The sequence below is a fragment of the Saccopteryx leptura genome, chromosome 4 (genome assembly GCF_036850995.1).
Source record: "Saccopteryx leptura isolate mSacLep1 chromosome 4, mSacLep1_pri_phased_curated, whole genome shotgun sequence".
Lineage (NCBI taxonomy): Eukaryota > Metazoa > Chordata > Mammalia > Chiroptera > Emballonuridae > Saccopteryx > Saccopteryx leptura.
The window spans coordinates 177,207,581-177,222,767 of record NC_089506.1 but is presented as its reverse complement, the minus strand read 5'-3'; the positions used below and the strand labels follow the sequence as shown (position 1 = coordinate 177,222,767).

The 15,187-nt window shown below is 37.0% G+C and overlaps 1 protein-coding gene across 1 annotated transcript in view; it reads right to left on the bottom strand.

The window, feature by feature from the left end:
* LOC136403400 (dmX-like protein 1) overlaps positions 1–15,187 on the bottom strand; it is a 120,986-nt gene that overhangs the window by 70,823 nt on the left and 34,976 nt on the right. Inside the window, 7 exon segments of the mRNA XM_066382073.1 lie at positions 2,111–2,187; positions 5,365–5,556; positions 6,028–7,121; positions 9,625–9,886; positions 11,071–11,236; positions 13,047–13,144; positions 13,742–13,911. Of these exon segments, the coding sequence (XP_066238170.1) occupies positions 2,111–2,187; positions 5,365–5,556; positions 6,028–7,121; positions 9,625–9,886; positions 11,071–11,236; positions 13,047–13,144; positions 13,742–13,911 (2,059 nt within the window).

Here is a 15,187-nt window from a genome sequence, read left to right as displayed (position 1 = left end):
CACTTTTTAAAACAAGGCTATCTGGTTAAAATCAAAGCCAATTATGTTTAATTTGATATTTATGGCTATCTACCCTACATCAGGGAAAGTTACATCAAGTATATGCACTAGGTTCCAAACAGAATAAAAAGCATGGTTTGTTCTCCCATGAAATTTATAGCTTGGTGGGGAAATCAGACACAAATAATTTTATCACAACATTATGTAAGACAAAATCTATATAAACAGTGCCATGAAAGCAAAAGATAGCAGCATTTCACATAATCTGGGTTAGAGTAAGCTTCTCCAAGAACATGGCACTTTAATCTAAAAACTAAACAGATGGCTTGACATAAAGTGTGAAATATTAACAGAAAATGGTACTCAAGATTTTGTTAACCTGTCAGAAACTTCTATATCATATGTTAAGTAAAGGAATATAGTATTTAAATACAGCACATTTAATGGGTTAGACTTCTTCTGTCGGGAAGTCTTATTAGTGATAACATTTTGATGCATTTGTAAGTACTTTCTATTGCTTTACTTTCCAATTTCAAGATGGCAGAGTAACAATAAAAAAATCCCATTACTATAAATGGTAATGATAAGAAAGATAAAAACACTCTGATGAAAATAAAGTCACACTCAATAACAAGAAAATGAACTCTTGGTGGACCAGTGTCAAAAAATCAAGTTGAAGCAAACTTAGGATATCCAACCAGAGTAGTAAGCTTAGGTTACTCATGGGAAATTTCAAACACACAGATAAACAGACAGTGAAAAATCAACACCAAAGAAGCTGACAAACTCAGTGAAAGACTTGCACCTGAGGAAGCAGATTTATTGGAACAATAAGAAAAGTGCTTATATTCAGAGAGGTTTAAAAAATCACGAAATAAAATAAGATATAAAAATAAATGTGGCTATTAAAATCAACAGAGATCTCAAAAAATGAAAAACAGATCTTCTAAAAGAAACTTAGATGGGCTTAATAAAAGATAGGACATTGCTGAAGAATGCATTAGTGTCTAGAAAATGAAGCTAGGCTTTCCTCTGAAATAAAGCAAAAAGAAATGAAGATTAGGAATATATGAAAAGAAAGTTAAAAAAAGTAAGAAGGACTCAGAAGTTCTACTGTCTGTCTAATAGGAAAGAAAATAGGAGAAGACAAAATATTTGAAGAAATAAAGTTAGAGAATTTCAAAGAACTAATGAAAGATACAGAAAAACTCCAGAGTCTTAAACAGTATTTTTTAAAAGCCTAGATAAACTATAATGAAACCTTAGGATATAAAGAGAAAAATCTTCATCAAAATAATCATCAAAAAAAATAATAATCATCATCAACTCTTCTGTAAAATTTTTCTCAAGTCCAAGTCAGTCACTCCCTCCTTTGCATTCCCTGAGCCTTTTACTATCCATCATATTGTAATACTTATTATTTAAGTACTACATCATGTGATGTATCATTTATCAGTTCACATTTGTTTCTAACAAGATTGATTGTAAGGAAGGAGAAACTGTGTGCATATCACAATGTCTGGCATTAGGCAATAATCAACAAAAGGCTGCTAAGTAAGTTATATTGACAAGGGTTTTACTTGAGATTCATTTGCCATAAAGTCTTAAGTTAAAATCTGAAAGGTGGAAAAAGAACCAGTACTCAACACAACAGCTACATGTTTTTTGCATTAAAGTGCACTGTTGTATATAGTTTTTCTAAAGAAAAAAATTCATATTCTGTAACCTCATCAGTTTACTGCAAGCATTCTTAAATTTCACAAAGATATATGGTCTGACCAGGTGGTGGCGCATTGAATAGAGCATCAGATTGGGACACGGAGGACCCAGGTTCAAAACCCCGAGCTTGCCAGCTTGAGTGAGGGCTCATCTGGTTTGAGCAAGGCTCACATGATCTGCTGTAGCCCCGCCCCCACCCCATCAAAGCATATATGAGAAAGCAATCAATGAGCAACTAAAATGCCACAACGAAGAATTGATGCTTCTCATCTCTCTCCCTTCCTGTCTGTCTGTTCCTGTCTACACTCTCTCTGACTCTCTCTGTCTCTGCAAAAAACAAAAAAAACCAACCCACAAAAACAAAACAAAAAAAATTCACAAAAATATTTACCTGTAGTTATGACTTCCACAAAGGCACTGATATATACAAGCAGAAAGTGAGGCTGCTAAAGTATGCATTACATATACCTGGAAAAAAACCAACAAACAAAATTAATTATGTAAGGTAACTTTTTGTAAGACCTAATATAATCAGCATTTTAAAAAAGATGAAAAAATAATTTTGCCCTTATAAACTACTTCTTTTTTTTCCTTAACACTCATTTCTAACTTTTAAAGTCTCACTAGAGACGAAAAAATACCGAGCCTTTGGCAGAAATTATAAAGCACATATCTGCTACCTAATTTCAATTTCAAGAACAAATGGGAACAGATGTTAGCTATTCAGTAGTGCATGAACCATGTATTAAAAGCAAACCCTTTAAGGTTCAACCTGCTTCTTCCTCAACCAAAATATAAAAAAGCACAGACTGACAAAGGACAGTTCACCGATAGACAGGACATTGAAAAATATGCTACCACATATTCTAGGTAATATAGTAAAAAAAAATTTAAAGAGGGTTAAATTTTAGAGAAAGAAGAAGATAGCAATTAAAGGCAAACATTTATCTTGGGGAAGAGATTTTAAATACAGCATGATGAGAAATAACAGAAGCAGATCTGAGAATGAAAGAGAAGTGTAACCTAGATAAGAAACTAGAAGACTAAGCTCTTGATCTAATTATGAAGCATGACAGTCTTTTATGTTGATAAAAACAGTGAATAACAGAGTAAAATCTCGTTGCTATTTCTAATTCAATGATCAGTAAGACATGCAGTATGAATTAAAACCAAGAATACCGCCATGTAGAATGAAGACAGCAGAGACCACATATGGAATATTGCACAAGTGATCAGAATATTGTCCAATCAAAAGGTGGAGCACATTTCACCACTTATTGAATCTGGGCTGCCCTTGTAACTTGCTTTGTCTAAGAGGATACAACAGAAGTCATATATGAATTCTGAACCTAGTCCTTAAAAGGTCTTGAAATTTCTACTCTTGCTGCTTTTTAAAATCCTGCAACCATAATGTGAAATAATCTAGTTGTGGTTGTTAATTTTATGTGTCAACTTGACCGACTCGAGGTGCCCAGACATTTGGTCAAGCATTATTCTGGGTGCATCTGTTAGGGTGATTTTGGAGATTAACATTTGAATTGGATCACTAAGCAAAGCAGATATGAGTATGCTTCATCCAATCAACTGAAGACCTTAATAGAACAGAAAGGTTGAGCATGAGCGAACTTCTGTCTGGCTGCATCGAGCTTGGACATGAGTCTTTCCTGCCTCTGAACTAGAACTGAAACACTGGCTCTTCTTGGGTCTCAAGCCTGCTGCTGGCTTTCAACTGGTCCTCAGGACTTCAGAGTTAAACTGAAACTATGTGGTCAGCTCTGCTGTGTCTCCAGCTTGCCAACTGCAGATCTAGGGACCTCTCAGCCTCCATATCATGTGAGTCAACAGCTTATAATAACGCTTTTTATATACACACACCCCCCTTACTGGTTCTGTTTCTCTAGAGAATCCAGACTAATGTGCTAGCTTCCCTGTTGGAAGATGAGACACATAGGACCCAGATTCTTTGGTCAGCTCTGCAAGAGTCTGCTGACCATCTGAAATTTAAGTGAAGTCATCCTAGATCATTCAGAATCCAGTCAACCTACCAGTTCCCCAAAGATAAATGAAAGTATCCAGAGATCAGCCCAGCTGGTCCAAACCAGAACTGATGAGCTAACCCACAGAAACACGGGCAAAAACAAATGATGGCTATTTTAGGCTACTAATGTTTCAGAATGGTTCTTAAGCAACAAAAGCTAACCGATATACCAGTGGTATACTTACTATTAAAGTTATATATGGAATAGAGTTTGGCCAAAATGAGCACAATTTGAAGGAAATTAATTCCTAACTGTAGAAGACGCAATGGGGACATTTAGTTATACCACAGAGCAGTATAGGAAAAGAAGTGGTAAAGTGAAATTACAAGGGTTAAGGTTATTTAAGAGGGTATAAAACTCTAGGAGAGGCCACCATTAGGTAAAGCAGAAAATCAAACTAGTGTGATATTGCTGCCTGTGAGGAATTTGAGAACCAGATGACAGAGTATAAGGGGAAAAAAATATAGATTCAAAAATAGTCAAACTTGGCCATACATTAAAGTATCTCACTATGTTTGGAGAGTAAAAATGATATATGAAATGTGATATTAATGGTAGATAAAATGGAGTGGTGATGGATGGGAAGATGAATGGATGGTAACTATGTATATGATTAGTTTTAGTTTTGCATAAGTCACCAAAGGAAATTCTTTTTCTTTTTTTTTTTTTACAGAGACAGAGAGAGAGTCAGAGAGAAGGATAGATAGGGACAGACAGACAGGAACAAAGAGAGATGAGAAGCATCAATCATCAATTTTTCGTTGCACCACCTTAGTAGTTCATTGACTGCTTTCTCATATGTGCCTTGATTGGGGGGGGGGGGGGGCGGCGGCTACAGCAGACCGAGTAACTCCTTGCACAAGCCAGTGACCCTGGGTCCAAGCTGGTGAGCTTTTCTCAAACCAGATGAGCCCGCGCTCAAGCTTGCGACCTCAGGGTCTCGAACCTGGGTCCTCTGCATCCCAGTCTGACACTCTATCCACTGCGCCACCACCTGGTCAGGCTTAAGGAAATTCTTAAAAATATACATTCTTGAGACTCACTCTCACAGACAAATTCAGTAAGTCTGGAGTGACGTGAACAAGCCAAACATTTAACAAGCACTTAAGGTGATTCTGCTGTAGTCAGAATCATGAGTCACTACCTAGCCCAAAGGAATGACAGACAAGATACCTCGTATTATCCTGAAAATATGTAACTTTAAATACTAACAAAGAAATAATTTACATATTATAAACTTTACATCAAAATATTAAGTTTCTATCTCTAAAATACAGCCTTCTGGCTAAGCGTACTGCTAAAGAAATTACTCATGTACTGCATATATACCAATTACTCTTATCTTAATAAAATGGCTAAGTAAGACTTAGCCATTAGCACTGGATTAAAAACAGAAGCACCATATTGCGTATAAGTAACATAAGTAAGATGAGCCTGGTCTACAACCAGAAGTTTTCTTTAAACAAAATCAATATAAACTTGGTAATGTAACAATCACTATTGTATGGTTTGATGTTTAAAATTGTTTTTAAAAACCTTAACATTTATATTTTAGTCTTACTGTAGTCTATAGGTAAATTAAAAGACTGAAACCAAGTATACTTACTTTATTGCTTTGGATATCAGGATGGGGTGGTGAATCCAAGCCTATTATGGCATGTAGAACATCGTGTGTAAGATTACTAAGGTGCAGTAACGGATTGGCAACTACTGTTTTGGCACTGGCTGTACAAGCAAAGAGGAGAGGTACTGAGGTTTGCTCTGACAGAGGATTAGAAAATACTGGTTCTGATGTTTCCTTAAAAACAAAGGAAAAAAAGGTAAACCAGCCATTCATAGTTATAACCCATTAATTATGTAATTCAAGGGTTTCTTTGAAAAACTTCAAAACAACTAATAATTAAAAGCCTAATGGAAACTTTTTATAGTTAGAAGGGACTTGATGAGGTCAACATTCCAGCAATTATATTGAAAAACCAATGGGACATTACCCTTTTAACAAAAGAAGGTCATCACCTTCATAAGGCATTCCTACAAGAATGTGGAGTATGAATTCAGCATAACACCAAACTGTACTTAAACTGCAATACGTGCACAACTCTACAAATACACAATGTGACACACCACACACCTTTTTAAGAAAGGAGTATTTCTTAAAGCTATCATAATGAAGAAAATAAACAATTTTATTATTTAAAAACAAAAAAAGCAATTATCAAAAACTTTGTTATACATGAACTATTTTGACTGGCTATCATATGTTACATACCTGCTGAGATTCTTGTAAAAGCAAAATCAATTCCATTCTCACAGATGCAAGACCCCCACCATGGGATCCATGAAGTATGCAGTAACTAAGAAACATTCTCAAGAGTGATTGATATTTCAAAAGCCACAGTCTTTTTCCTTGAAAATTTTCTTTCATTTGTTTCACCTTTGTTTGGTGGAGCAAATCTTCAGCATCTTCATTTATTCCTAATTCATCTTCATTTGCACCAAATGTAGATTGTAATTCTTTGGCATTTGAACAATAGTCACAAGTCTTTTGAAGAGCGATCACCTCTTTTTCAAGCCAGTGGTACAGTTGGTAACGCAATTTTCCACCATCTATTTCATAGCCAGTAGATAAAGTACGCAGTTCTCCTGTGAGAATCTTTAAACATGCTCTAAATTTTAACTGGACTGCAATTATATCTTCTGATGGACTTAAAATGTCATTTTCATCCAGTGTGCTGAGAGATTCTGTGTAATTAGAACTCGTTTCATCTATTTTTTTTCCTATTTTTTTCTTTAAAGGTTTTAATTCTTTTGTTGAGCTAGGGAGATCCTCATTTTCATCATCATTATCACTGTCCCATTTTAATTCTAAAGAGTCATCCTGGAATACAACACTTGGTTGGCTCCAGTCAAAAGAAAGAGTAGAGTTTGACTGTTTCTCTGAAGAACCCTCTGAAGAAGATCCAAAGCCATTAATGAGTGACTGTGACCAATCAATAGCAGAAGACTTATCCTCCCTTGCATCCAGTTTGAATGGAGAAGTAGGAGAACAGTCTTTACTAGTATTCAGAAAACTAGATGTTCTACAAAAAGGTTTTGTTTTCTTGATGACTTTTGGTATCTTTGATAATACTTCCAAAGCCAACATAGGGCAGCCAGCTTTTAAATGAGCACAGGCCGTAGTAAAAAATAATCTTCTTTCACTTAGATTAATTGTTCCTGCCAGTCCACTTTTTCCTGTTAAACTCACATGTGTGGAAAATGCATCAGATGATCCAAAATGACGTCTCAGCAGAAGAGGATGTGTTCTTAGATAATTGTAGAAATTAAAAACTGCAGGATTACAGGCTGACATCATGACTTGATCTGAAAGGAAATTCATTTTATGAACCAAGGAGAATTCTTCAAGGGTTATATTACAGTCCTTTTTCTCTACTATGGCACCTTCATCTACCTATTCCTCTGACATAATTTTATTGACAGACCACAATAATACATAGCACTGAACAGACAAAAACACATTTGTAATCAAGGTATTCTAAGAGTATGAAAACAAAGGTTATACAATCTAAGATCATTTAAAACATCCACTTATACACAGTCCTTTTTCTCTTACTTTCCTGGACACTCCTGCCCAGTCTGCTTTGCTACTCCTCAACTTCTTTACCTTTGAATACAGAGTATCTCAGAATTCAATGCTTGATTTTTTTCTGACACTCATTGTATGAACTCACACAGTTCCAATGCTTTTAAATACTATATATATGCTAATAACTTGCGTATCTCTATCACCTGTCCCAAGTTCATCCTGAAAGTCTAGAATACTATGGATATCCAAAGGCCTACAGTACATTTACATTTACATGTACTACATACTCTTGCCTCATGCCCTTTTTATTTAGTGAGCCTATGGCCTAAACCACTCTTTACCCAGATACCTACAGGTGACTACTCACTCATTTCAGTTAGGTCTCTGCTCAAAGGTGACCTTATCAGAGAAGTTTTCTTTATCTAAAGCAACACTCCCTCAAATCTGCTCCCAGCCTTCCCCACATCATTTATCTATTTGCTCAAGCTAAAAACCCAGGAATTATCCTTGATTCTTAATCCCTCACACTTCATATCCAATCCTGTTCCATCTAGGCAACCTTAGCACTATATTCCAAATCCAACCACTTCTCTCTGCCTCCCTCCTATCAACCAGGCACAAGCCACTATTATCCTTTTCGTTTTTCTTCTAAAATACAGGCTAATTTGGCTCTAAAGGATGTGGTCATGTATTAATCCCAAATCAAAATAAATGTTGACATGAATATGTGTAGGTATAAAAAACAGTGACTAAAAAGGCCTTTTATTTCTCCCCCTTCATTAGATAGAGACTTGTTTGGAAATCTACATACAACTCAGACGGCTAGGAGACTAGAACAACTGAGTACATGGCTTTCATATAAAAAGACATATGATAGTTCCTAATTAAATGAGGCTATACCAAAAGCTACAAAGTAGAACCTATTCCAATTAGTACTCCAAATGATATGACACCTACTATACTAGCTATCAGGCAATTTGGTTCTACCTATGGAAAAATATTTGAAAAGCATATCCCATTATTTTATATAAACTTATATAAAATTCCATTTTATACTAACCTCTAGAAAAGCTTTAACAGAATGAATTTCTAAAACAAAAAACAGAAGTAGACTCAAAAGAGAACATTAAAAAAGTTCTCTACCTTAGCATCTCATGCTCAAGTCAAGAATTTAATTAAGTGATTTTTAATCACACCACATATATCAACTTTCTTTTTAACAAATACATTTTTTTTTCCCTGAAGCTGGAAACGGGGAGGTAGTCAGACAGACTCCCGCATGCGCCTGACCGGGATCCACCAGGCACGCCCACCAGGAGGTGATGCTCTGCCCATCCGGGGCGTCGCTCTGTTGCGACCAGAGCCACTCTAGCGCCTGAGGCAGAGGCCATGGAGCCATCCCCAGCGCCTGGGCCATCTTTGCTCCAATGGAGCCTCGGCTGCGGGAGGGGAAGAGAGAGACAGAGAGGAAGGAGAGGGGGAGGGGTGGAGAAGCAGATGGGCGCCTCTCCTGTGTGCCCTGGCCGGGAATCGAACCCGGGACTTCTGCATACCAGGCCGATGCTCTACCACTGAGCCAACCGGCCAGGACCAACAAATATATTTTTTACTACAAAAATTGTAAAACTGCCTGACCAGGCGGTGGTGCAGTGGATAAAGTGTTGGACTGGGACGTGAAGGACCCAGGTTCGAAACCCCGAGGCCACCAGTTTGATCGTGGGCTCATCTGGTTTGAGTAAGGCTCACCACCTTGAGCCCAAGGTCGCTGGCTTGAGCAAGGGGTCACTCGGTCTGCTGTAGCCCCCTAGTCAAGGCACATATGAGAAAGCAATCAATAAGAAACTAAGTTGCCGCAACAAAGAATTGATGCTTCTTATCTCTCTTCCTTCCAGTCTGTCTGTCCCTCTCTCTGTCTCTCTCTGTCTGTCACAAACACACACACACAAAACCTAAATATTGTAAAAACTGATTAATGTGCTTCCACCTACAATAAACTGAATTTATACCAGTATTTTCTTCAAAACATTTATATTCAAATGTTTATATATTTATGTTAAATATATTGATTTTATAAAAACAGAAAATCCCAAATCCTTGATTTTCAAAAATCTTATTTTTCTGGAAAACAAAATAAAAGTGTCATTACTCTGTGTCCCCAACCAAACCATAAAGTTTTAGACCATACCTTCACTTGCTTTGTATTATCCTTACTACCCAACAGTGTGTCTGTACCCAGCAAACACTAATAAAACTCATTAACATCTTAAAAACGCAGCTTACCATCATCCTCTCTGATAGGTTGCTTTATTAATGTTTCCAAAGCACTACTGTAATCTTCCAAAATCCAATAGGCCATACTCCGAAGAAAAGGATCATAATGCATACTGATATTCAATGTATCGAGTTCACTGACAGGAGAAACAATTCCCAAAATTTTTTTACGTAAAATAGTCTTATATGTTGCAGATTTATCAAATTCAGACTCATAGAGTCTTGCTATTACAAGAGCCAACTGAATGTCGTTCAGTTTCTCAAGACATACCTTCAAAAAGAAAAAGAAATGTTTACAAATAAGCAGGAATATCTTCCTTTTTAAAAATTTTTTTATCTATTGATTTGAGAGAAAGAGACATTGATTTGTTGTTCCACTTAGCAGTGCATTCATTGGTTGCTTCTTGTATGTGCCCGGATGGAAGATCAAACCCGCAACTTTGACATATCAGGGCGATGCTCTAACTGAGCTACCTGGTCAAGGTAGCTTTTATTTAAGATAAATTCAACGGACTCACTAATAACTAGATGAACACAATGTTTTACTACTATTAGAAAATAGTCAACAAGGATGATTTAAAAAACCCAAAACATACTGCTTGCTTTTAGCACGTCTACTTGATAGCATTTATGTTAATAACTTATAAATCTACCTGCCAGTACAAAATATGTTTGCAAAAAGAATTGGCCTAATGAGGATATACTGAATCATTATTAATAGCATCAATTCAAATGACATATTTGTTTTATTCTTGGAAGTTTTACTCTTCCCATCCACCTTAGCAGAATAGCGTTTCCAAATTTAAAAAGTTGTTTGCTTGTATAAAACTCTGAGCAAAAGGGCAATTTAAGATAGACATGTTGCATCTTAAAAGCTCATAATTTTTTAAGGTTCACTGAGAAATAATCTGTTAAAATTTGCTAACGTTTATCAAACAAGACAGAGCAAAATAAATATAGATTCAAATATATGTTTAAATTGATAGGACAAACTTTTTTTTTTCTTTTTTTTCTTTATTCATTTTTAGAGAGGAGAGAGAGAGGGAGAGAGAGAGACAGAGAGAGAGAAGGGGGGAGGAGCTGGAAGCATCAACTCCCATATGTGCCTTGACCAGGCAAGCCCAGGGTTTCGAACCGGCGACCTCAGCATTTCCAGGTCGACGCGTTATCCACTGCGCCACCACAGGTCAGGCAGGACAAACTTTTTAAAATACTGAATACTCTAGAGTCAAATAAATTACCTATCTCTAGCAACCAACAAGACCTGATTAATCTTAATTCTGTGTAAATAGTATCATTCAAGTTATACGCAAAATTTTAAGTCATTATTAAATTTTATCAATTATTTTAGTCTTGTGTTATTTCCACCAGATTTAAGTTAAAATTAAAAAATGAAAATTTAAGACCTGAATAAGAGGACGACAGTGCTATTTTTAAAAAGGTTTCATTCATTACCTCAACTGCATCTCTCAGGCAACCAGCTAAAAGAAAAAATGCTGCAGAATGTTCAAATCTCTGTTTGCCTAACAAAGAAAATGCATTCTTTAAAGCTGCTTTACGCCACCTCTCCTCTTCAAAATTGTGTCCAAAAAACTGTGTCATCTTGGTATCTTTTTGGGATCTATAAGAAAGAAAACAGTATGAAAATTTTGAATGATAATGTTTCTATATCAGAAACGATTTTATGAAGTCAGCCACTTAAAAGTTTGTAAGACTCAAAGGAAACATTTGACAGTTCAAAAGTTACTACATATCTTCTTTTCTGAGCAAAGAATATTTATGATATACATTTAGTTTCTCATGTATATCTGAGATTATTTAAAAAATTCTTACAAAGCCCTGGCAAGTTGGCTCAGTGAGTAGAAGAGCATCAGCCTGGCATGTGGATGTCCTGGGTTCAAATCCTGGTCAGGGCACACAGGAGAAATGACCATCTACTTCTTCAACCCTTCTCCACCCTTCTCTCTCTCTCTCCTACTCTCTCTCTCTCCCCCCCCCCCTTTCCCATATCCATGGCTTGATTGGCTGGAGTTGCCCTCCCCCCCCCAAGATAGCTCCATGGCCTCTATCATAGGCACTAAAAATAGCTTGGCTGCAGAGCAACAGAGATGGGCAGAGTATAGCCCTATTGGGGCCTTGCCAGGTGGATTCAGACAGGACGCATGTGGGATTCTATCTCTCTGCCTTCCCTGCTCTAATTAAAAAAAAAAAAAAACTTTCAAAAAACTATAAAAATTGCATTAGCAGCACTATGAAAAATTATTTTTGAATCCATGTGAAATGTATAATTTATATTAACTTTTGTGTGACTTCACCATTTACATCTCATTAATCACCTTAACCTCCACTGGAACCTAAGGATAACACTTTGATGATCAAACTCTAAAGAATCTGTACTGATTGAAAAGAATCCTAAGAGATCTAGTCTCTTGTAAAACTGGCTAGTACCATGATTTTTCTCCAAAGGCTGCTGTTCATATGGATTTATCTGGAACAAAACCCAAAACAAATGGTAATCATGTTCACCAAGTCTTGCTGAGGACAAACGAGAAAGAAAAAAATCCTAAATGACTCAAGTTCAATTATGGGATCTGGGCCCACGGGCAGAGGGCAGTTTAGGAGGACAGCTTGGCGCATGAGCTTTTATAGGGCACAGGGTAGATGCCTGTTCCAGACTCCACCAATTATCTTCCACGCTCCAGATGCAAATATCTGGTTTAGTTCTTTGTTCTGTAGGAGTGTCACAAGAAATTCTTAAAAATAAGCAAAAAAACCCACAAAATCTTTTCTGGACTGATAAAACCTAAGAACAAACTATTGATAAAATAGCCTCATCAAAATCTTCTGTTCTGGATAACACCTGGGCTTCTTCCCTATGAAATCTCTCCTTAAATACAAAAATAACGGCCCTGGCCGGTTGGCTCAGTGGTAGAGCGTCGGCCTGGCGTGCGGAAGTCCCGGGTTCGATTCCTGGCCAGGGCACACAGGAAAAGCGCCCATCTGCTTCTCCACCCCTCCCCCTCTCCTTCCTCTCTGTCTCTCTCTTCCCCTCCCGCAGCGAGGCTCAATTGGAGCAAAGATGGCCCGGGCGCTGGGGATGGCTCCTTGGCCTCTGCCCCAGGCGTTAGAGTGGCTCTGGTCGCAACAGAGCGATGCCCGGAGGGGCAGAGCATCGTCCCCTGGTGGGCAGAGCGTCGCCCCCTGGTGGGCGTGCCGGGTGGATCCCGGTCGGGCGCATGCGGGAGTCTGTCTGACTGTCTCTCCCCATTTCCAGCTTCAGAAGAATACAAAAAACAAAACAAAACAAAACAAAAAAACAAAAATAACAGAGAATCTACATGAATCACACTAACCAGAAAAACAAATCTTTACTTCATACATTTACTCCTTATGAAAAACTTTTCATTTTGAAGTACAGTTTTCTCACCTACCTATATAATCCCCAAATCACAGCCTTCTTTTTCATTGCAAGGTAAAAAATGGCAGCATCTAAAGGGTCGTTCTTTCTATAAAAGGATGCCTTGGCTACCTATAATTAGAAAATATAGGTCAAAATTTCACAGAAACCATTTTTAAGTGAACAAATATATAGTTTTCCTCATATATAAAACTGGCACACATTATCTGTATAAATTTTCAATAACATTAAAAATATGTATATAAATGCATGCACCTGTATATTACAAATATGTATATTTAACAATTACAAAAATATACTGCTCACAAAAATTAGGGGATGTTTTATCGCTTCATATTCATTTTGAGATATCCCCTAGTTTTTTTGAGTAGGATAATTTATAGTGGTGGTCTCCAAGGAGACAGAGAGGTGAGAATAGGACTTTATTTTTCATTACAAGCTCTTCTGTACCATTTTATTTTTTCTAAACATGTATACACATTATTTTGTAAAATTCAGACATATAATATTAAATAAATGCATCAACTAGCAATTTAAGAATTAGAATATAAAGTTTAAAATATAGTAACATATTTTCAAATATAAAGACTATTTAAAATGATTTTACTGCCTCAAATTAAAAGGATAAAAGGAGAGAAAATATGAAATGTCACTGAAAGAAACATCCTAAATACATATTTTTGACACTAACATAACATACGTACTTACCTTTTCTACACATTTGCGTAAGACGCGGGTATTCCGAACCCACCATCCCACACCCATGGCTCTCAGTTCGGACCAAGTGGGATTGTCTTTCTGCATTGTTGGCAACGTGTTCAGCAGTTCTTCTTCTGCTACTGAATGAAATGCCCAGGCAAAATGACTAGTAGACAGGCCTGAAGAAATATAAAAAATAATGATTATCAGAAATGTTTGCTCCATATTTGCAATAAAAATGTCTAAACTTCATGAGACTCAGAAAGTTACAATTAACTGCTTAAGGCTGGAGGAAATATGGGTTATTTGCTTGCTTCTCTAAAAATTTCTTTCACTTCAATATTTTTTACAATGAGCATATATTTTCTATAATTAAAATGTATATTCTTAAAAAGATTAAAAAAATGCTATGGCAAATGCCACTGTGCTGGGTAGTTTTGTTCTCTAGCTATTATGCATGACTTTTTCTTAGAAAACGAGAAACAAGGTATTATTCTATAATGGTATGACTCTTCTTTAAAGCTGATTCTCATCTTCCTTTGGCCAATATTTGTACTGAAGATTTAGTTCTATGAATTAAAAAAAAAAAAACACCAACTAGATTTAATAGCTTGGTGAGAACTTAAGACTATAATGATTCATATCAAAATTTTTTCATACTATTTTAATTTGCTTTTTCTTTTCTATTATTATACATTGTTCATAAATTTATTTTTATTAGCAATTCAATATCCTACCACATTAAAATATCATTGTTTTCACAATAACTTATTCCCCCTATTTGGGACATTTGACTTATATCTAGATTTTTAAAAATAAGTAGTACAGATATAAAAAGTAGCTTTAGCCTGACCAGTGGTAGTTCAGTGGATAGAGCATCAACCTGGGACACTGGGGTCCCAGGTTTGAAACCCTGAGGTTGCCAGCTTGAGTATGGGCTCATCCCACTTGAGCGCAGGCTTGCCAACTTGAGCGTGGGATCATCGACATGATCCCATGGTGGTTGACTTAGCCCAAAGGTCACTGGCTTGAAGCCCAAGGTGGCTGGATTAAGCAAGGGGTCACTGGCTCAGCTACAGCCCCAGGTCAAGGCACATATGAAAAGCAATGAACTAAAGTGATACACAAGCCTGAGTTGATACTTGTCATTTCTTTCCCCTCCTGTCTCCAAAAAAAGGAGTTTTTTTTTAAAAAACTTTCTTTTCATCCGTAAGGTAGGATTAACAGATATATTCCCATTTTGCTTTTTAGAAAGGTTACTCATAGCGTGCGGAGGACCCGGGTTCGATTCCCGGCCAGGGCACACAGGAGAAGCGCCCATTTGCTTCTCCACCCCTCCGCCGCGCTTTCCTCTCTGTCTCTCTCTTCCCCTCCCGCAGCCAAGGCTCCATTGGAGCAAAGTTAGCCCGGGCGCTGGGGATGGCTCTGTGGCCTCTGCCTCAGGTGCTAGAGTGG